This window comes from Ostrea edulis, chromosome 5, assembly GCF_947568905.1.
Source record: "Ostrea edulis chromosome 5, xbOstEdul1.1, whole genome shotgun sequence".
In the NCBI taxonomy this organism is placed as follows: Eukaryota; Metazoa; Mollusca; class Bivalvia; order Ostreida; family Ostreidae; genus Ostrea; species Ostrea edulis.
In genome coordinates, this window is record NC_079168.1 from 21,866,678 (window position 1) to 21,891,735 (window position 25,058).

The following is a 25,058-nucleotide window of genomic DNA, read 5'->3' on the forward strand; positions in this document are numbered from 1 at the left end:
AACTTTTTAAAATACAAGACGGTATGAACTGCAACGCTTCACGCTGAATACTTTCCAGGAAGCACTAACGCCTCTCTCTCTCTCTTTCTTTCTTTATCTCTCTCTCTCTCTCTCTCTCTCTCCGACATTGGCTCTATCTAACGATCTGAAATGGTGCTTTTTTACGCGAGGCATGCCGAGCGAATAAATCACCATTTCAACGAGTTTGATAGAGAAAATATCAAATTACACAGCTATAGTTGTTCTATTTATTTCTTTCGCTCTTTCTATCACTGTAGTTTTGAGATGATCTAATTCATTCCCGAAGCGTCATTACCGACAGCTGTGCTTGTCCGTGTTCCTACGCCATGGAAAAAAAATAGTGCGATAAATATATACTTACACACATTTTCATTCATACCTATGAATGAAACTTGTTTTAGAAGGCTTTCCTTTTTTAATCGTTAATGTGGGTGGTTTTTTTTTATTATTATTAAACTATTATATATCTAAAAACTTGATGGAGTATTTATTTTGTTGACGTAACATCATAGATTTATACTTGAAAAAAGTTTTGGTTGCGACTTTTTGAAACTGATCAATGGCAGTGGACTAATATTACTTTACTTTAGATAAAACAGAGATTTCAGTGCACAAAGTGTTTGTAATTGGGATTACAATGCTTTTTTAAATTAAATTTTTATGTGTTTTCTTGGATTCTGGATGGGGAGAATGTGGCTTCCTGCGAGACACTTTGATGGGAAGACATGGTAAATATGGTCCTATTCATTACGTCTGGAATAGCTCGAGAGAAGAGCGATATGGCCTGTTGAATACTTCCTGCTACTGCAGCTGGTCAAGTGGCTGGGCGGTCAATATTTGATCTACCGGGCCTGAATGGTTCTTTGTTGACAATAACTGTTTACATTTCTCTTTATTTACTTTCTAATCGTAATTTCGTAGTATTTGTTTATGGCGTGTACATAACTATGAAATGTGACTTGCATTATGTCAGTGGGTGCAATGCTATTCTCTTGCAATATTTGTACACAATATTTCTTGTACATTTTTAAATGATTAAGCTAAAACAGTACCGCTTTTCAGATTAAGATATTTTATCATTTTTCCTATGAACCTTTGTTTGATAAAACCAATAGACATATTAGTTAGTTTATGATTTAAATTTGATATATAGTGTTGAAAAGATTTTTTTAAGAAAATGATTCAATTTCTTAAACAGGAAAGTAAACTAAGGAATATTAAAGAGGAAATGATCTCAAAAGTAGTTCGGACAGGACGTGCTACATGTATATACAATGGGCCTTTGATAGAACTATGGTACAATGTATATCAAACTAGCGATATGTACCGCTTAAAGACTTTCTCTATTGCACCAAGGACCGTCGTGACAAAGGACATTGGTTTCCACTGTCTCATCCGAAAGATCAGCGTCTCTCATATCTAAATACTTTATGTTTATTATACCGGTTAATGAATTAGACTGTGCCCCATGATATTGATGATTACCTTTTGTTTTCTTGTACCTCTGATCAATTTTATGCATATTTAGGTAAGAATATGTATTGTCCTCACGTGTCATTTTGCGAGAATAAATGAACTTGGCATAGGAGCTGTCATTATTATACATCTTAGACTTGACGTAGTTAAGGTATATGCGGTGATGAAACCCAGAATCTACTAATTCCAAGGCGAACGTTCTACATTGTAACCAACGAACCACCGCAATCGGAAATATGAAAAGAATCTACATGTAAAGTAAATGTGTACCTGTATATAAGTAATACGTACTACTTTTTTTTTTTTTTTTTTTTTTTTTTTTTTTTTTTTTTAGAAAAGACATTTTATACATCGATTTACAAAATGTATATCATGCTGCAGACACAAAAATACTTGTACATACGTATTTTAAAACGTCTATATTTACACATGACGAACAAGAAACTTCAAGAATTTTACCAGAGTTTGAGTATTTTTCCAGAGTGAAATAAATACGCAGTCAACAGAGTTATCTGCGTTTCCACTACCTAGAAATAACAATCATTGTTTATTCAAATCTTTCATTCACCGACAAATCAAATTTCCTTTATCAAGCCAAGAAAAGAATCCATTGCATTGGTTGTACGGAAACTCGCTGTATTATTCAGCTTGTGTGGTTATTTCAATTGTGGGTACAGTTTGGTCCGATTCAATGATAGGTACTATTTGGTCCGAGGGAACACCGTTAGCCTGATCGGTTTCACTTTTTATAGGCGATTTTGTGGACTGAAGTTCATAACACTGATTATTGTCGAGATATCCATTACTCAGTGCATTAAGGATGAAGTCGATTGTTTTAGTATAGACGTTTGCCATGTAATCTGTATAACGATCTCCGAGCGTAATTTTCACGGCTTCCAGAAAAGGCTCTTTGATTTTCTGAAATGGAAAAAAAATGTAAATCGCTAGAGCTATGTACATGTATAATTTAACGAATCAGAAAAACAATTTAAACATGAACTATCGAGTGTTGAAAACCTTCTTTATTATTGATGAAACGATGATACTTGAATATTTATTATGCATAGGTGAAAAAAACCACTTTTACGAAACAACATTCATATTAAATCTAGAGTACCACACACAGATAAACAAGATAATACAATTATTAGTAGGACTAATGGTTCGGCTCTTACTACAATGACCTAGAAGATGTTCATCGCACAGCTGTCAAAATAAATGCATGCTTTGAAGATGTTCATTTCTGATTTAAACTCATTGGGATTTTCTAAGTAAATCAAAATATAACATTTATTTAACATTTTAACTTAGAAAATAAAAAACAAGCATTACAACCCTATTGTAAGGATCGTACAATACCGAATCATAACTTCGTCTACGAATTATTCATTGTAAGAGTTGTACATGTATCAGGTAAGTGATTCGAAATCTGCAGCTAATTGGACATTTAGAGATACAAATGCAATTCGGGTTTGTATATTTGATATCATCGTCTACATGCTACACGGCGGTTGCAGGTTGTACAACAGTAATTACCTCGAGGTGCACGTCAAAAACGACTGAGCTAAAATAATCCCGGAGTTTTTCATTCGAATTCGGGCGTTTTCGTGCCAGACGGGCTGACAGTTTTCCCATGAATAACTCTGTTATACCAATTGCATGAATTGTTTAAAAATGAGATAGTATACATGTATGTGTTGAATTACTGTTGCATTGAACATTCGTATTTACGAAAAGGATGGTTAGGCCGCAATCAGAATTTCAAGCAAATACTCCTTTTCTATAGATAAACTTCCGCGCCTTGCTATGTTTTTGGTCGGTAAATGTTGAGGACAAATTGTTCTGTATGTCGTGAAAAGGATTGTATTGTATATTGTTTAACGCCCCGCTCGAGAATTTTGCACACATGGAAACGTCTCGTGAAAAGGAATTTTCCAGAACAATTTTTCCAGAAGTTCCTTTAAAAAAAGTAGCGTGTACTTAAAGTTGCCATTGGTAGAAAAATACCACAGAATTTAATACTCAAGTGCAACCTGTATAAACACATATAGAGCATCATCGGAAACCCATGGCCAGTCAAGCTTAGTAGTAACCTGTGCCGAGTCAATTCTCATTCTGACCATATGATTAATTTTCCATTTATTTCATTTCACAAACATTTTCGTATTTACATTTGCAATTAAGCATACGTTGACAGTTTTTAGTGTAAAATCATTAAAGTTATGCAAAACAAAAACAAAAAAAAACCCACTTTATTTCCTGAACAGTTTGCTGGAATTCCCATGGGTACGTATTATGCTCCTTTATCTGAGTAAAAATGAGTATTATTGATAGATAAAGGGTCGTCGAGATATTGGTGTCGAGTTTAAGAATATAAAATATAAAGACAGGTCAGCTAATAAAGGAGTAATATATATATATATATATATATATATATATATATATATATATATACACACATGTATGTATTTACATATATGTAAATGTAGTTAGCGGTACTGTAATGTTATTTGTTGTTGCTGTTTTACTGGCATAAAACACAATTTGGGTTACTTTCATAATATGAAGGCAAAGAATAACAGGGTAGACTCATAGAGAGCACATTATGTTAGCATGTGTTGTTAGTAGAGCGAGGGTATAAATGTGCATACATGAAAATGGAAACCGTTCGTTATCAAATATACACCGCTCTTCCTACAATCACCACTCATATTGCAATTTTCAAAATGTATGCTCACTTTACTACCCTGTACTTCGATTGTATTTAAGAAGGCTTCGATTGTTTTCCAGATCGTTTGAGTTTGACCTGACAAAATTAAATCGTCACAGGAATTCTACCATTAAAACCGTATATCCGGGCCTTTTCCCTAGACGGTTAATTATTTGGAGATCGTGGTCTCCCGTCTCTCGGTCAGATTTTCCGTATGAAATGACTCCTCCCCGAGAAACAGATGTATTTCGCAAACTGTAGTGATCCACTCATTGTCCGACTAGCAATCGATTGTAAGAACTCCTTGACTGGGACCCAAGTCTTTACTGGATATATTAATGCAATTTGGTCTGCTTCCATTTTCTTATGATATTGAAAACGAAATAACTAACTAGAAATTGACTGGGGCAATGGTTGTGTGGACATAGAAATTGATGGCGACATTGACGTGGTAGATTCTTCATAAAATACCGGAAATAATCCATGACAATCGATCGCAAATTCCCTGGCATTGAAATGGGATTCTCCTTATTGAAAACGTCAATCATACTGACACTGAATTCATATCATATGTCTGTGTCATGTATAGCCCCGTGGTCGTTCTCAGAAGGTTAAACCTTTTAAATGATTTACATCTTTCTTAGCCCATTAACTTACACCTTCGATTAAAAAATAATCTCCACATCTCTTGTGAGACTCGGCACAAAATACACTTACTTAATCTATTGCTTCAAACACGTTAGTGCATGTACCATTACTTGATAAACCAAAATGGTTGTCAATGCCTAAATACTACCAGCAGTTTAGAATGACAGTCATTGATTTAAACTCATTAAAATTTCATTTAAGCTATATTTTACAAGATTAAAGAGACTAGTTCATCCTGCATATATATGACTAGAGAAATTATTTATTTTAACAGCATGCATGATGTGATACCATCATGGAACTCGGTAACTCCTTGTTTAACGCTGAGAGTATTGATCCCTTATACAGTGAATGTTTCAAAAGTCTTTTAAATTATTTACCTAATGGGTCTCATCGGAAATGTTTGAAGAAATAATGGGTAATGTTTCTCAGTCGTATTGTAACAGGAAATGCATTAGAAGTTTTCCATTACTGGAGATCTGTAAAGGTGCAGTTCGTTTCATAACACGTGAAATAAAAATCAGAAAGGAAAAGCCCATCCCTGCAACAAAATCACGTGATCGAATTAATTTTTATTTTGGAAGTCGACACTTTTGATTTGATTGCAGACCTTAAATATTGTTTGATAACACCGAAATAGACTCTCTCTTAAAGACCAAAGCATCTTCATGCAGAATCATCTATTGAAAATGTCATTGGTTGGGATTGTATAAGATTTTTTTTTTATCTCACCAGTGTTGTTCATGCGTAAATAAATTTTTGGTATTATTCCATTGGGGTTTTAAAATTTGTTCAATAAACAAAATTGTGTCCAATTACAGCCCATCTTCAGGTTTTATTTCCACAAACATAATTACCTTCCCGGCGAACGGTATCGATTATTTGATATACAACAGGGATTTCTGTACATCTAGAATTGAAACCCTATTCGCATAACTATTTTGTCTCTTCAACTTTTCGAATTGACATACCCAAGTTACACCAAACGAGGTATCTATTTCATCACCAACTGTGACAATGAACTTGTAGTATGTAGTGGCGGTTTCAGTTTTCATATATTCAAGAACACATGATTATACGATATTAACCTGTTGTAGTATTTTATGCCCTTTTCTATGTATTTATTGGGCTGTGTTTTAGTTTGTTATTATTGTTTTACATGTAAAGCACTTTAGGGTAATTATATCAATTAGATAAAGCGCTATATAAATGTACAATAATAATATTAATTTTAATTTGGTTCGTTTCTCCTGAAGACACGACATTGGGTCCCTTGCATCCTGCAATGTTTAGATATCATCTGCCGCCTGCATTCAAATGGAACATGTACAGGAAGCTGAAATTCGATCCCTTCGGAAAAATATCGTTTAATTTGGGCTGTTTGATGGCTAGTTATGCCAACTTGATAGATTTTGATAGAGGCTTTAAAAAGATGGTAGCCATGTATGTCAGCTTCTTTGTGTGTCGTGTAGCGGAGTGGACACAAAAACCCGTGGATTCAGTCGTCAAGGTTACTATCATTCAAGCAACAGACGCCACCGTCCATTGAATATAAATTCACATTTTGATTTATCGAAACTACTGTAAAACCATATCATTAAGTGTTTTTTATTTAAGAATTGGCAGAGTTTACTTGTCGACATTAATTACACATGCACCTTCAACTTTTTGGAACCAAAAGAATAGAAATGTACCACAAAAGATGAAAACCATACGTAAATCACCCCGGGGAATTTCTTTAATCTACGACTCTAATGGCAGTGCACTTCATTATTTTCGTAATCAACATGGAATACTTCGATGCGACTTGTAGGATAATTGGACTAATTATATTTCCTTCAACGCAAGGACTCCTCATTTGATTTTCTTTCGAAAACATAATCTTCTTAAAACATTTATCTGCGATATCAATAGTAATTGATTCCTTCCTGTACCTGTAGTTACTGTTGCTAAACCCCAATACTCTCAAATCTGATATGTTGTTCACTTCAAAAGTAGATAATTTTTATTTCTTGGAAATGTATGTGAATTCCTTGCTTTCCTCAAGTAATACTAAAGAGAGTCATTATTCATTTCTACATATAAGTTTATTTTCCTTTATGCTTTGTATATACAAAGTTCGTAAAAATAAATTGATTGATTGAATTGCTATTTATGAAAGCTTGATCGATATGACTACTGCTGTGATAATTTGGCAAACTGTGTGTGTGTGTGTTCTACCATGGAGTACCTCCCTGTGACAGATAATTTGCATGTACAATGTGTTTTTCTTTCAACCCGTCTACATTCGCATCATCTTTATATGTTCTGCTCTGCGAAAACTATACGTCAATACTAGCTAAGGCAATATAAATGTAAATTCTCCTGATTTCTACTAAACACTGACATTTTTCTCTCGATATTTCGCAAGTTTCCATTGAATCGGTGTTGAACTGCATAATATGTTTTTTTCTCTTACAATAGATATGAACCTATCTTATAGCATACTTGATATACAAAACATTCAAATATAAGCTTAAGGTAGTCAATGTTTAACGTAAGGAGATTGAACAGTTTTGATGATTTAACTCAAGATAAAGTGTTAATTGGTGTTTTTTTTAGATATTGATGAAAGTGACATACGTCAAATTCAAACGGCGGGTAAATGATTAGTAGCCGATCAATTTACACTTGAACCTCTTTGAAAGAGTTATCCACCTTTGATAAAAATAAGAAAAATCTAATTTTCTAAAAAATATCTGTGGTAAATGATTAATTCTATTTATCATATTTTTATAAAAAGAAAGTTTATGCAAATTTTACCAATAAATCGTATATTTGTTTCAAGAATATTCTAATAAAACGTGTTCTTCCCATAGACTGCCGTGGAAACTTCAAGGGGAAATAAATCAAGCAGTAATTATTTTTTTCTAAATTCTTATGGTGTATTATTTCTATTTGAGGAACCCTTCAAAATGATACCATGGTTACAAAAATCACACCATCCATTTATTAGATCTGAAATACATGTATGATAATATACATCTAATGCCTTAAGTTCAAAGGAATTCGAAAAGGTATATGATATCAAACCTGTAAAGTATAAATTTGCAACCATTTTGTAGGGTGACCCGCAGTGACCTTAACCTTTGGATCCCGAAATCAATAGGGTTTTTCCTCTCTTATAAACAAAGCTACATGGGAAGTATGAAATCAAAAGAGCATAAAATGTTGCCTGTACAGCGTCTACAAGCTTTTTGTGAAGAACCGCAGTGACCTTGACCTTCCTCTCTTGATAACAAAGCTAACGTCAAAGGAGCAAACAAAATGTGGAGTGTTGGGCGTCTACAAGTTCAGTGTTACACATATCGTTTGTACTCATCCATGCACGAATTAACTACATGTACGTCCCTCGTTACTAGCCTATATACCCCCTCTCGCAATAAGAAACCAAAATAGCATTTTTTTAAAAATCGAAAACCCATATCAAACACAAATTGGTCCATTATGTCACATCCGCTGCGTTTGCGAGTGAAAAATATCAATGTCTCTTTGAATACATGTACATTCACCAATCGAATATTTCTGGTGGAAACAAGACAACTAGAACACTAAAAGTAAGAAAACATTCATAATAGTTTAAACATAGAAAATATAATTTGACATTATTTTGATAGATTCAATAGAGAAAGTTAAAGATCACGATGAGCTGATAAAACTTCACGTAATTAAAAATATACTGAGTAAATGAATTGCAACCACATAACCCTTTTCTCAAGACTTAATGTACGTTCACCCATACGTAAAATATGTTTGCACTGACTTGCTTCAGAAGTGGATTCAATGTTTTTATTTTGTAGTTCCGTTCGCCTGTCCTTAAAAAAAAGAAACGAATTTTCTTTCGAACTTTAATGAATATTCACCTCCGCCTCAACCCGAGGTTGAACTCACTACCTGCGGAACCAAACCTCCCAGCAACATGTGACCAGTGCGCTACATCGATTGACCATCCTGACAAATTTCGATGATGATGGAATTAATTCTCGCCACGTTGTCGCACGCTACACGGTCATTGAGAATGGATTAAATGGTGCCATGCATGTAAATGCTGAACACAGCTATTGTAATTAACTTTTAACTAAATATAACTTCACTCAGGACAGAGTATCTTTAGATAAGCGGTTGCATATGGATAGTCCCACTTTCGTTCCAGTTCAAGGTTGAACTGACGTCCCGTATAACTACTAGTAAACCTCCAAGCAGAGTATTACCAGCACGCTTGACCACCTAGACAAGTTATCACTAGCTTTCTATGACTGTAGAATTCACGCTACCCTGCGACACTCTATACAATCATTTGTGGAGGGAAATGAGATAAGTTATTTGATGTAAATTTACACTTAGTTCTCAAAAAATGAGAGACAAATTTAGGTGTAAGTCTTGAATTCGCCATTTCTGGTAATATCCTAGTTCTACTACTGTCGAGGGGCAGCCACACTATGTTTATATAGTACATAATCTAATGGGATCACAGCCCCAATCACAAAAAACCCTCCCAGATCCGCCACTGCAATGGACAGTCTGTTGAGTTCGAAAGAGTAATCAGTTTTGATGAGAGGACTTATGATAGGTCGTTTCTTATTTCTTTTCTCTACTGCAGGTTAACAAGCTTGTTTGCATCAGCCACAAGCCCACAACCCGTACATGTACCGGACTGTTGACTGAATGCAAGGTGAAGATAACGAACAGTGATCAATCTCATAACTCCCACAAGCAATACAAAATAGATAGCTGGGCAAACACGGACCCCTGGACACACCAGAGGTGGGATCAGGTGCCTAGGAGGAGTAAGCATCCCCTGTTGACCGGTCACACCCGCCGTGAGCCCCATATCCTGATCAGGTAAACGGAGTTATCCGCAGTCAAAATCAGTATGCCAAGAACGGCTTAACAATCGGTATGAAACACGTCAGACAGCATTTGACCCAATACGAGGTTGTATTGACGAACTAGATCGTTATAACGACCATAGCGATATAGCGAAAAAGGATATTTTCTAAATTGTGATGGATAGAGAATTTTAGAATACACACGAAGAATCATTTATCAGATCGTCACTTCACCGTGATGCTTTACTAATAAATCTAGTCTATATTTTTAGTATGGTAGTAAATGTAAACACACAGTACATATAGTACAGATAGAGTTTATTGCATGTGAAGTCTTGCAATCGTATGTACGTTCCCAAACGCCACAAAGAAAGCAAATACAGATAATACCAAGTTTAGAAGAATGTCTTTTTGTCGTCAATAAATCTCTAAAACTACGAGCTTTATTTTTTTTTATTTCACAATACGAGATCCCAACCACCTTTTGGCACTATTGTTTTCTTTTATGCTGTTTCTCTGATTGAAAAAAAAAACAACAACATCTAGGAAGAATTGTTTTAACACACTAAAATTGATGTTTTCCCTTCCATTTTCCATAGTGTTTAAAAACATTTCAATGATCATCTTTAAAGTGGAAAATTAATAGTTACGGTACTTAACAGTCACCTATACATGTATATGTGTATGTGCTTTAAACAAGGAACAATGTTGTGAACATATGATAGTAAATTAAACTTGCCAACATACCAAATATCAAAGGCCGATATCAATAGACAAAGAAGTTATAGTCCGGACAAAAAAGCACTAAAATTCTATTATTTGTCCTTTACAGAGAAGGTTAAAGGTCATAAAAATGGCATGTGACACATTTGTCTTATCATGGTATACCAACATACCAATAAGCAAAGGCCTATATCAGAAGACAAAATGGTTAAGGTCCGACACAAAAATAAGCCCACAATTTCTATTATTTGACCTTTACATCAAAGGTCATACATCCAAGGCCTACAAAAAATTATGGTCCGGACTAATAAAATATTCCCAAAATTCTATCATTTAACCTTTACATAAAAGGTCAAAGGTAATAAAAATGGTACGCAACACACTGTCTTATGATGGTATGCATACATACCAAATACCAAAGGCCTACGTCAAAAGACAAAAAAGTTATGGCCCGGACAAACTTTGTATGAGAAGCGGTTCCAGTGTTCCTTTCGTTCATGAATGTACGTAGTTTGATTGATTGATTGATTGTTGTTTAACGTTCCACTCGAGAATTTTTCACTCATATCGAGACGTCATTACTATCGGTGAAGGGCTGCAAAATTTAGGCCTGTGTTCGGCGCTTATGGCCTTTGAGCAGAGAGGGATCTTTATCGTGCCACACCTGCTGTGACACGGGACCTCGGTTTTTGCGATCTCATCCGAAGGACCGCCCCATTTAGTCGCCTCTTAAGACAAGCAAATGGTACTGAAGACCTATTCTAACTCGGATTCCCACGGGACTGTACGTAGTTTGAAGTTTAATACATAAATATTAATCTTTTTCGAGTACCAGCAAACTATTGATTTTTTCTATTCAAAGTCACATGTTTATTTTTTTTTTTTTTTTTTTTTTTTTACAACGTACGTACATGTATGTATAACAGTGTGTGTATATATATATATATATATATATATATATATATATATAATATATGTACATGTATCTGATATTTTCCCACTCCAAAACACTGATAACTTTGATATTGAATGTCTTAATTTGATTTAGAATACGTATATGATTTCGGTGAGAACAAACTGAAATGATTGATAAAACTAAGCATTAAAATTCTAGCTATATGTAAATTGTCATAAACGTTTGACATTTGTCATGATTTTTGTGCATTCAGCTAAAGACTCAAATCAACACCGTTTTAAACCCCAGACCAGCTTATTCGGTCAGTAGTTATAACTCACCATATAGGGAAAAGATACATGTACTCAAAAATATATATAATCATACTCCCCGCAAACGAAGTTTGGGGGATATATTGGAATCACCATGTCCGTCTGTCTGTCCGTTTGTCTGCCTGTAGACATGATTTTGTTCGGGCATGTTCTAAGAAACTGGTGCATGGATTTTCTGAAAATTTGTAAACTCATTACTCACCATATGAAGATGTGCACTTGGTATTACCATACTAATTGGACTAATTTACAGGCTTTTTTTTCTACTTAAACTAAACTAAAATGAGTATATCTTAAAAATTCTTGAAGAGATTTGATTTAAACATTGTAAAATTGTAAATTGATTGTTCTTAGACTGAAGTTATGTATTTCTTATTTTAAATTCGAATATTTAAAGTATTAGAAAGTTATGCTAATTTCTATTTTGTTTAAGAATATTGTTGTTTGAGAATATTTCGAAAATATTTTGAAAGGTTTGAGTCAGACCTTTTACTTACATTTTTTTTTTATGAAAGTGAAATACCGTATGTGAACCTTACGTGTTGATTTACAGTGATATATGGATATTTCCATTTTCTATATATCCATTTTCTGGGGTAGGGGTCATACTCTAACAATTTTTAAACCATGTACCAAACAAAGAGAAATGATAATAAACAATTCAATTCTTTGAAAATCCTATTTATTGGTATAGTGTTTATATTGAGTATCACTAGAAATATTTCAATATTTGATTGATTAATTGATTTTTAACCAACATTTTCAATAAAAATATTGATTAGACAACTTCTGGTTTCATTTTAGGAAGTCTGTTTTTATGCATCATATAGTGTGCCCCGCGGGGGTTTTACTTCTAGTTCGTTCAGTTTTATGTACTGCAGTTATGGAGACTTTCAGAAAAAAATAATAAGAGGCCCAATGAAATATTCTTGCTGGTGCAACTGAACGCACCCATCCCATCAACACCAGGAAATGACTTTGAAATTGTTTAAGATTTAATGCATCAGTCAGTTGCTGGAGAAAAGTCAAAATAATCAACAAGACGACATCAGAATACGTTTGATTGGCAGGCATAACGTATTCTCTTACCCCAAAGTTTTCTGAACTGAAGTCAGGAAATCGTTGATGTGTGGCCCCGGTACGATGAAGGTGGTCTGTGACGTAGTTGTAGTTCTCTATGTGGGTAATGGCGTCGTCTAGCGTTGTCATCACGAACGTTGCATGGTGTTCTAAGGCCTCGTTTTCCCTCATATCATCCTCGGTTTCAAGTTGTGTGAATTTATTGAATATGTACTTCAGATTGGAGTTGGTTTTAAAGAGTCTGTCAAGAAGAAGGGCAAATGTGATTATCACGTTGACGAGATTCTATTCTGGTAAATAGCGTGACTATAGATCAAGATAATATTTCAGAAATTGGATAGGAGAATGTTTTTCAGACAGCAAAAAGTGCTAAATGCCGCATAAGAGCACAAATCAACTTGTAATTTATTTCATTATCACATATAGAACCAAATTTATCCTGTGAACAGGACTACATTTCCACATTTTAGAAGGATCATCTGTATTGGTGGAGGCCATATTCCATTCATTCTTGACTAGGCAGGCACAGAATTCTGTCCCCCAGAGAAACATCTTGCTTAGATTTTGTTTACTTACATGTACTTCTATTATTTTAGGATATAAATTTCATTTTTGAAAATACTTGAGAATATAACCTGCGACGCTTTACGCCGGTATACGACATAAAGCGCTAGGTAACGCGTCATAAAAAGGCTCATGTACTTTCAAATCTGAAGTATATACTTTAAATTTACTTTCTAGTTTCATTTCTGTCGAAATTCCTAACGTATTATTTGTATTCATGCGCGCATTGTTTATAACTGCAAAGCATTCATGAGGAAATGGCTATCATTGCAAATTGTACAGATATCAAAGGCAAATTTATTGAAAATGGCAATATATACATGCATCTATTCATAAATACTAACAAAATGATAATATTTTTCTTCAAATAAGGATTTTCTTGTTATATTGGACTCTTCCTTGAGATATGTATTTGTAGGTGTAACATACGAAGAAATTTTCAATTGATGAAAAGGATTAAATATGTACAATCATGTATAATTATAGAATTACATAAAATAGTGAAGATAACGAACAATGATTAATCTTACAATTCCCATAAAGAATACAAAATCAAGAACAGGCAAACACGGACCCCTAGACACACCAGAAATGGGATCAGGTGCCAAGGAGTAAGCATCTCCTGTTGACCGGTCACTACCGCCGTGAGCCCTATGTTTTGATCAGGTAAACGGAGTAATCCGTCATCAAAATCAGTATGTAAAGAACGACCTTAATAGTTGGTACGAAACACGCCACACAACATTCGAGTTAATGACAGGTTGTATTTGTAAAATGGATCGTTATAACGACCATATAATTTAAAACTTTAAACGAGACTGTTGAAACCCCTGTAGCATAAACCTATTTGTCAGTAGCTTACCTCGATTGAAAATGTACATGTATGAAATTGAAAAACTTTAAAATTTACAAAAAATTCAGTCGCAAACACGTTGAGAAAACAAAAATCATACCTCTGCGGGTCTCGAGCTCGTAATGACAATAATTAAATAGAGGGGTCTATTACCGTATGATGAACTTATTTTTATATGCCCATCATTAGAGTGGACGTAGTATATTATCGCGCTGTCCGTGCGTCTATCCGTCTGTCTGTCTGGCTGACTGTCCGTCTGAGGTAATGATCTCCGGACTTTTTTCCGTAACGGATGCTTGTGCGGTTTTGAAATTAGGTCACAATTTCTCCCTCAAGAAGCGTAGAAGTGGGTTTGCATTTCAGCTGGATTGGTGGACCTTGACCTACTTTAGGGCTATAAGTAAGTTAAACAGTTTTCTGGACTTTTTTTCGTTACGGATACAAATCTTGCACTGGAATTTAGTCATAAGCTTCCTCTCGGAGGAATAAAAGCTCATTTTGCATTTCAGCTGAATTGGCTTGTCTGTCTGTGACTTACAATAGGACTAAAAGTAGGTCAAACAGTTTTCATTACGGTTACGGTTACCTGAAATTTAGTCACAAGCTTCCTCTTGGAGGAATATAAGTTCAGTTTGCATTTCAGCTGGATTGGTCTATCGTTGACCTACTTTTTGGGCTAAAATTAGGTCAAACAGTTTTATGAACCTTTTCATTACGGATACAGATATTGCCCAGAAATTTAGTCCCAAGCTTCCTCTCGGAGGAATACAAGTTCAGTTAGCATTTCAGCTGGGTTGGTGCACCATGACCTACTTCAGGGGCAGAAGTATGTCAAACAGTTTTCCAGATTTTTTCTTATGGATACAGGTATTGCCCTGACATTTTGTCACAACCTCCCTCTCAGAGAAATACATAATCAGTTCACTTTTCAACTTAATTGGTGTACCATGACCTCCTTTGGAGCTAAAAGTAGGTCAACTAAGTTTCCTAGACTTTTTATCATCATAGATACAGATACTGCACTGACATTTTGTCACAACCTCCCTCTCTTAGAAATACATAATCAGTTCACATGCCAGTGGATTGGTGTTCCATGACCTACTTTAAGGCCTTTCTATTCAGAATGTGTGAGATATCAATTCAGAGTGAATAATATCCGTACAGGTTGAATTTTACTGTCCGAAGGACGTATATTGTACCGTTTATGATACTCTTGTTTAAAATATTTTGTTTTGGTACTCTTTCTAAAGTTCCATGGCTTTTTATTGGCAACGAATCAAACCATTGCTTTGAAATCCTAAAAAAAATACTAGAATATCAAGGAGATAGACATCGCATGGTATAATTTCAGCACTGAGATAATTTCTCACCTGATAATTTGCATCTTTCTAAAAGTAAATCTTTAAAACATTCTGTCCAGTTGTGTAGCAGGGATAGAAATTTGAATAATTTCTTGCACATTAATTTGACAAACTGTGTCCTTATGGATCTTTAGAAGATTTTAAAAAGAATTTTCCATCAATTTCTTTATTCAAACTTAGACTTCGCCCTGCCACTGAGGATCTATTTACATAAATCTGACTGTCAATGCATGAATTATACCCTTGAAGAGTTTAAAAGAATTATCCTACATGCATTCCAATTTTTATGTTTTGATCCCGCCCAATTCCCGTGGGCCATGGTTTGAATAAAACGTTAGGAAACTTGCATGAAAGGTGAAGATAACGAACAGTGATCAATCTCATAACTCCTATAAGCAATACAAAATAGAGAGTTGGGCAAACACGGACCTCTGGACACACCAGAGGTGGGATCAGGTGCCTAGGAGGAGTAAGCATACCCTGTGGACTGGTCACACCCGCCGTGAGTTCTATACCTTAATCAGGTAAACGGAGTTATCCGTAGTCACAAACAGTGTGCCAAGAATGACCTACAAATCGGTATGAAACACGTCAGACAGCATTTGACCCAATGATAGGTTGTATTGGCAAACTAGATCGTTATAACGACCATAGAATTAGCGAAATGCTGACTTTAAACGAAACCGTTGGAACCCCTGCAGCATCAACCTGTTTGTCAGTAGCCTGCTTCGATTTAAAAACTGACCATACGCAGAACAAGCTCTCTTGTATCAAATCAGTTGAGAGACATAAACACCATATGCAGTTGTTAATAGAATATTGCTACATAAATATGGAAAGTTGACGATGGAGAAGCTGAAATCATCCCGTTTAGCATAAAGCTGAGTTGTTAGTTTGCCGTTAATATCTACTTTCAATAAAATGTCTAAGTATGAAGCAGAAGTGGACAACTCTGTGGTGTATTTTATTTCGAGTTCACTGGAATATATCGAATGGACATATGAATGAAAATTATTATTGTTAATAAATAATACGTCGTGGATATACCGTATATAAATTTCGAATTGAAGGCCACAGCAAGAGATTGTTTCTTATCACGTATAAGTTTTTGAATAAAGTTTGCTTCATAGGAATATAAAAACAGGCCAGCTAACAAAGGAACACAATTCGTGCCCATGGGGATTCCAACAGACTGTTGGAAGACCTGATCACCAAAGACTACGAAGATATTGTCAATGAGGAACTCCAGCATATTTTTATTTCAAATTCAGAGTACTTGTGCGTGGAATCAGAGTGGCGTTTAACAAAGTAATTTTTTGGATGACTGATCACTAGATAGGAAAATTTGCGTTTTCCATTTTTGTTGAAGAAGCAACTGTCTATGATTTCAAAAAGTCTAGTCTTTAATTCATCGGGAGAAATGGTCGTGTAAAGTGTTGAAAAGTCATACGTTTTGATGTTGTTCATTTGAGAAACGTTCTGCGATTTCAAGTCTACTAAATATTCTTTAGAATTTTTTAGAATCCACATTTGATTTACATCACTTCTGGCATATGTAGTCGCACAGTACGTTTGAAGTTTCTCCTTCACAGCTGTTATTACTTTTGTGAGGAGCAAGGATAGGGGCTTGGTAGAACATTTACTGGATCCAGCAATGTGTCTTTGTAAGGGTTTTTATCCCTTGTTTAGGGATAACTCCGTTTAACTGATCACTTGACAAATTGTACCAGTGTGCTTTTGCAAGAAGAAAACTTAAAGAAATTACCTGTACATTATTATCTGAAATTTAAAAGTCTTGTGGTCAAACGGCTCATGGTTAAAACGAATTTTGAACTACACTACATGAGGATGTTTGCATAATTTGACAAAGTTGCTCTTGTGATTCTTGAGAAAATATTTGTGTAAGGAAACTTCCTAAGCAGAATCTAAAGCCATATATAGATCCACTTTGGGGCTCAAGGTTTAAACGCAATTTGAATTTCCGTTACGTTTAGACGTTTCTATGCAATGTTTGGTTCTTCAAGTCCAGAGGATTTTGAGAAAAAAAATTTCAGCTCCCTCCACGTCTAGTATTTGTTATTCAACTCCCAGTAGAAGCAATACGCCGTGATCATACATTTACAAACCTGAGTCTACTTTAACAAAGACGTTTTATGCCAGGTTTGGTTGATATTAGCCATGTGGCTCTGGAGAAGAACTCAAAATTGTAAGAGTTTACAGACGACACACAGACAAAGGACAATTTTCTATAGAAAAGCTCACTCAAGTATTTAGCTGTGGTGAGCTACAAATGCTAACTGCATGTAATCCCAGGGGTCAAATTGTTTTTAAGAAAATATTCTGACTTGAATAAAAATAAAAAAAATTTTTTACAATAGAAATAAAACAGGATCTACTATACACTCTTTTTGATAGAGTTATAATTAATCGATATCACATGTAAAGTGAACAAGAGACCCATGGGTCACATTGGTTGATGTTTACAATTTGACAACTTATAACTGAGATTCTTGGGAAGATTTTTTTTTTAGATAATTTGCCTCTGAATTCCGACGTAAACCATTGAATTTTCATGGCGTCCTCTGCGTGGCCAGTGGTTTCAGTTTTAAAAACTTGAATTTACATGAAAATGCTTGCATATTGATCTGACGAATTTCACTCATATGGTTTTTGGAGAGAATTTTCATAGAATTTTTCAATTTTGGTCATGCTGTTGCCTCAGGACTCGTGGTTGAATAAACTTGAAAATTCATTATGTAAGAAAGCTTTCAATAAAGTATTTTCTTTACTGGTTTAAGTGGATGTATTTTTATCAATCATCGTATTTTGACTCTTTAAATAATGTATTCACCCTTGGAAGAAGGCATAGTCCTTCATTTGAAAATTATTTTACCCAAGAATGCTTTGGAAGTAAGTCTGGTTGAAGTTAGCCCAATAATTCTTGAGCAGAAGTCGAAAATGTGAATATTTTGCAGACAACAGCCAGAAACAAATTTTCGATCAGAAACCTCATACATTTGATCAAGTTTGTTCAAATGAAAACAACATTGATTAAAACAGTTGCTTATTATATTGAATTTATATTTATCATGTTCTACACAGTATCTACACGATTGTACAGTCCAGTTTGACGGCTTATATATTGCTCACAACTGAATGTACGTTGAAATGAAAATACCTGTGTCATACAGCTAATCCATGCAGATTATTTACCCAATCACAAGAAAGTTTTAGTCATTCATAATACATAAACAAAAAGTACAGGGGTGTGTCTCACACTCGCTGATACTAAAAACCCATTCACTGTAAATTGTAGGCTTCAATATTGTATTTGTAAACATAATTAATTAATGGATTTGTTAATGGAAAGTTTCTCTTAAATATGAACGAGTGGTTCCCATCTTCTTTGCGGGTTGATGCTCGCGCTTGTCTGTATACATATACCGTACACATACCGATGATATAAGCAATGGAATTTGCACTGGCTCGTTATTTTTAGCCAAGTTGCAACGAAGTTGAACTTGGCTATTGGTTTGGTGAGGCGGGCGGTTGGTTGGGCGTCAACAATTGGTTTCTGGATGATAACTCGAAACGTTTACAATCTAATCAAATGACACTTTGATATGTTGTTGGGTACCAGGTAAGGTAGACCCCAATTAATTTTGGAGAAAAATGGTCAAAGGTCAAGGTCACAGTGACCGAAAATAGAATGAAAATTTCAGAAAAATTTGGTTTCCTGATGATAACTCAGTTTAAATCCGAATCAAATGATACTTAAAGATATTGTTATGTACCAGGTAAGGAAGACCCCTATTGGTTTTGGAGAAAATAGGTCAAAGGTCAAGTTTATAGTGACCGAAAATAGATTTAAAATTCCAAAAAAATTTGGTTTCAGGAGGATAACTCGAAAAATGTTACTTTGAATCAAATGAAACTTGGATATATTGTTGGATACCAGCAAAGCAAGGTCCATATTGATTTCGGAGAAAAAAGGTCAAAGGTCAAGGTCACAGTGACCGAAAGTAACTCGAAAAGTTTAAAACTGAATCAAATGAAACTTGGTTATATTGTGGATAGCAGGTTAGGAAGACTCCCTATTGATTTTGGAGAAAAAAGGTCACAGTCCTGAAAAAAGATTGAAAATTTTAGAAATATAATGTATCCCAAGCAACTCGGCTCAGCACCCTGGGTGCATATATTGATTTTTATGCATATTTACAATATGAAAATATTGCAACTTTTAAAACCCAAATATAATGCATAAAACTTCTTGGAAAATGTTTGTTTCATATATACAAAGTGATTCTAATCAAGATCACAATCGTGCTTCGACTTAGCTCCAGTATTTGGTTTGAATTCAGTGAAAGGAATTTCATACAGTACAGTGTATTGTATTTGCAGTAAAAAGTTTCGAAAACTGCATCGTTTATTTCCTTCTCTCCCTGTGGAGAATAGGGTTGTGAACTATTCCGAAACCGCACCGTTTATTTACGAGACTGCTCCGTTTGCATTCGAAACTGCACCATTTATATCGGTACAACTATATCATACCTTACCGGGTTTTTTTTTTACTGAACTAAAAAAAATGTAAAGCATGACATTATTACGGACGCTTTTGAAGATTATATCTGAAAACTGGAACGTTTAATTCACATTCCTAGAATGCGTAATTTTCATGCCTGGAACACCTTAAACATAAAAAAAACTGCTCCGGTCATTAATCGATATTGATCCTAGCTTTTCCCCCATAGCAATAGTTCACGATTCAATATTGGACACAATTAATTTCGTTTACATTTGTAATTCTAGGACTTAAACCAGAGGGCATTACATTTTCCTTGTGTTTTTCAAAAACCAGATAGGAAACCTTATTGAAAGTAAGCACATCTGTTACGTGTCCCCCTATCGATCAGTAGTAAAGGCTTGTTTGCATTGGTATCCAGACAAAACTTTGATAACTATTCTCAAGTCATCATTGAATCTGAGATACCATTTTAGTCTGTTTCTTTAATAGTTCTTCGATCAATGGAGAGAGAAAAACAGCTGGTTGGAAATAAATGTCTGTATTTTGCATATGGGTTTTCCATTTCTCTAAATATGATAATTTAAATATGAGTTCGTATACAATTTCAGTTTGCATAAATTCTGATTGAATATGCCGGTTAGTAGTATAGAATTTTTCCCCGTATAGTATTTCACCCCAGAAAAATCGACCCAGGTTAGAATTCCCCGTTAATTATTAGAATCTTCTTGAAGAGTGGAAAACCATTTTGTAAAGGGAGTTACATATCAGGTTTATTCGTGGTACTTAACTAGAGAAGGCGTTATATGAAGTTTCGGTTTCCGCCCAGCTGATATAATTCTAAACTAATTTTCAAAGAATTGAAAAGTAATGCTAAATGTATCATATATCAACATGTTTGCCTTTTCTAAACAAAAAATGCAAAATGCAACCATACATGTATGACGTAAATTATTTGATATTTAATGGAGAGGATGGGAGGTATTTAAATTCCAAAGGTCTAAAACAAAATAGAGCAGATTTTGTAAATCCTTTTTATAGGTAATTCAATAGAGGGCATACTAGTTATGACTGGTTACATTAAGTAAGTTAACTTTATTGAAGAAAATATGTAAAGTCGGAGTAGTCCTTAATGCCAAAAGTGACAGTTGTCCGAAAAAAAAATTTTTTTTCCCTACCTACTAACCCGCATGTAAAATTGTGGTAACCAAACAATATCAAATACTTTGAAGGCATTTAAAACATTTCTTTTGATAAGAAAAATGAACGGTGCTAGGTTCGATGATCCCAAGTGCCATGGTATACCCTATAATTGCATGTATTATGAAGATCATTGCTCATGATGTCGATGATGAAATATTCGCTTCTTTTGAGGTTTGTCTGCCTGTGTATCCGTGCATCGCAAGGTCATATGTATCCTTGATCATATCCGACCTCATATTAGGCCAAACTTTGTTAAGCAAGTGAAGCTTATTCAAAATTCGGACACGGGATTGTAGAAATTCCGCCATGGAGAAAACTATTATACTGACTTTGCAGGGGGGAAACTCTGTACTAGAACACATCCTCGCAGAAAATCTTACATGTACCTGGGCCCGGGCGAAATAATGTATAGGAGAGGTCTATATTACAGCACCAGATTACATTTTGTAATTGATATTTTTGCAATATAAACATCATTGTAAATGTATTCATCGAAAAATATGCTTTCATGACAGGCGTTTAAACAAATCAAACTAAACTCATCTAATTTGTAGGAGCAACACAGTGCATAGATGAATGTAATCTAATTTCACAGCACAGACCACCGTTTGTGATCAATCTTATTTTTCAGATCTGTTTTAGCAGGAAAAATATTATTACTAACAATATTGAACCGGAAGTACATCGTTTAATCTTGTTTTGACATAAAGTGTTAACTTTAGAGTGAGGTTGTACCAGCTTGTTTACTCAGAAGAAATTCAATAGTTATGTCTGTTAATTTCCAAAATAATTGCTACATCTGCTCCACGCATGTGTATAGCATACCATAAAATGTCCGTAATAAAATGAAAGGTCGGCTAGACTTTAGAATTAACGCAGCGAGAACAAGTTTAGCTAAAAACCACTTTGTATCGCATAGAATCTTTGTGAAAACAGGAACTTCTTTAACTTGGAATGGGTAATCAAATGTTAAGATTGCATGCAAAGTTCGGAAGTAATACCATTTTATCACTCTGTGAACGCTCTACAAGACTTAAGTCAAGACCTTATTGATCGAACTTCAAATTAGTTCACATTTCGCCAACAGCTGTCATTTCAATCGTGTGGAAAATATCGAACTTACATTTTCTATTATATACATATTATCATATGACGATAAATCGTCCAGAGACACTGTTGATTAATGCCGAACAATTAACGTTAAGGCGAAATCGTATTTATGTTGACGAGCACTCAATAAATAGTCTCTGTTTACGAGAGGTTTAGGAACGATTCGCTATGTCTGTAGATGAATCTATTTTTGCATCACCATAAGGCTTTTACAGGATGAACTGAAGTGTAAAATAAGAAATCGGAATGATCCTAGTCAACAGCTCCATTCCGTGTGGTAGGGATGGGTGTTTTGAAATAGGAACAAGGTCGGTTGAATTAATTATCCGGCGAAAACTGAGAAAATGTCAACAGCAAAATAAATAATGATAAAAAGATGGAATTTAAAAGAAAATATCTTCGATTAAAAGTTGATTCTTCTGTCAAATTTAGACAATGAAAGGTGAAGATAACGAACAGCGATCAATCTCATAACACCTACAAGCAATACAAAATAGATATACATTTTCTGCACACCTACATGTGTGTCTTCACACATTAACCAGTATTCGTATGATTGATTGAATACAAATGGCATGCTTTGTGAAGGAATGAAGACATTTTGGAGTAATGTTTTCTAGCAATTTCTGTCTACTGAAAATTAAGCTGGTATGTGTGCTTTTTATGTTACTGCAATTACAATGAGTTTTATCTTTGAGACAAAAGTAGACAAAGATAATTTATTTAATTTGATAGAGTATAAATAAATAAAACTTAATTTCAGTTCTACTGTCGTATTGGGGGAGGTGACGTTTTTGTCCAACAACAAAAATGGATAGAAAAAAAAATTGTAAAAATGGTTTTATAAACCTTATTCAAACAATCAAGAGGGTTGTACGTACAAAAAATAAAAATCGTTAATATCGATTGCTTGATTTATTTATTAATGTAACTCATTTTTTTTAAAAAACGAGAATGACCTAGTTCGACAAAACCTAAGCTGCAAACTTACACTGGACGTTACTGGAACGTTTAGTAAAGCTAACATTACACTGTAAAACATGCATCATCACCGAATGACTTTCATCAATCAAAGATAGCGATTAGATTGTCATTCTTTAGCTTTGTAACATTCATAAAAGAAATAATGACATGAGTACACGGTGTAATGACCGGAAGAATGAATACAGCAGGCAATATTTGATTCTCGAAAAAAGAGCAGATAGAAATCAATGTCATTCTCAATGCATAAAACGATTTTTCTTGTATGCGTTTTGTTCATTGATTGTCGAATCAATTTTTTAACAATTACTTTCCTATTTTCAGTCTTGAATTCAACAAGATGTTGAGTTCAACCATGTTGTATATGTACATAAACTTGTCGCGCATACACATAGCCGATATCATGCTGTCATCTAATCTAAATTCTCCAATAAACCCATGGTGGTTTTATCTATCGTCATACAGTATTCCATATGATTCACTCAGTTGCTTGGTCTCTCGATTTGCATGCCACATTAAACAGTGAAAAACATAGAAAAATAATCACAATCAAAGTAAAACACGTTTTAGAGACAGGAGTTTACTATTCACACAACAGGGGAAATCTGCTCCTTTATAATTACCACCCAATGTATATCGTCGTGCTTAACTGCAATTCATTTTGATTTTAATCAAAGTGAAGATTACTTTCTATGTGAACAATGTGTCATGCAATAACACTACAAAGAGGGATGCTATCACGCGGAGAGCATGTTTGATTAACGTTCCGTGGCTAACACGTGTTTCTCATTACCATGGAATTAAAAAAAGTTGTCAGTTTCATTGCTGTTATCAAGATTTCACAAATTGACAAACCCTAAACTGTCACAGAATTTGAAAGCAGTCAGCCATCAGCATAAAAAAAAACAATTAAAAAAAACCCCCGATATTGTCATTTCTCGCGACTTTTTGAGCAGTTAAAACCATTTTATAATTAAGAATTTCAATACGTACCTAACAAACATTTCTACACCTGTTTCCTCTATCTTGCGCTTAATGCCTTTCCAAGATTGTTTGAGTTTAAAAGCCTCTCTAGCATCGATAGGAAGTCGTGGATCTACCTGAGGAACGGAGGTTTTTTCCTCCAATTTGTCAAAATTTTCTTTAGTTTCCACATCTTTTTCAACTTTTGCTTGTCTACACCCCATTTTTCACTATTAGTTAAAAATCCATTAAAATTTACGTTAAACGAGCCGTCCAATGAACATTTTGCCGGAAATTTCACCCATTACGCGGACAAATAAAACAGACGAGAAGTGCCTGCTGATATGAGTATCAAACACTGTTGGTAGTAATCAGAAAGCATCTAAATTTCTTCATGGAGATCACATTTAGATCACAAACTTCAAACATCAACCAGAAAATTATCGGTTCTTCGGTGGCTTTAGTTCCCCTTGTGATAATTTCCTCCAAACTTCTTTTCAAGGTTCTTCTTTGTTGGTCTTTGCCAAAAGTAGTTACTATGTCCAATTTTACAAGTTACACCGACTTTTAACAAACTCGAATAAGCTGGAAATTGGGAAAGATCCAACTAGCTTGCAGGTTCCAGGTTGAAGCCTGTGGAATCAATCTATCGATTGCATCTCCCGACCTAAGCATTCAGTAGTGTTTGTTTTCTGTGGGCCACAGTTCTCCCCTATGCCAATTACACCTAAAAGTTGTGGAATTGATT

The 25,058-nt window shown here is 34.7% G+C and overlaps 1 protein-coding gene across 1 annotated transcript; it reads right to left on the bottom strand.

The window, feature by feature from the left end:
• Positions 1 to 1,062: 1,062 nt before the first annotated feature.
• LOC125652160 (neuroglobin-like) lies at positions 1,063 to 25,058 on the bottom strand. The gene is made up of 3 exons (XM_048881152.2): positions 24,341 to 25,058; positions 12,763 to 12,994; positions 1,063 to 2,415 (listed from the first exon to the last, which is right to left on the bottom strand). Exons 1-3 carry the CDS (start codon positions 24,532 to 24,534, stop codon positions 2,137 to 2,139), a joined length of 705 nt encoding a protein of 234 aa, XP_048737109.1. The 5' UTR covers positions 24,535 to 25,058; the 3' UTR covers positions 1,063 to 2,136.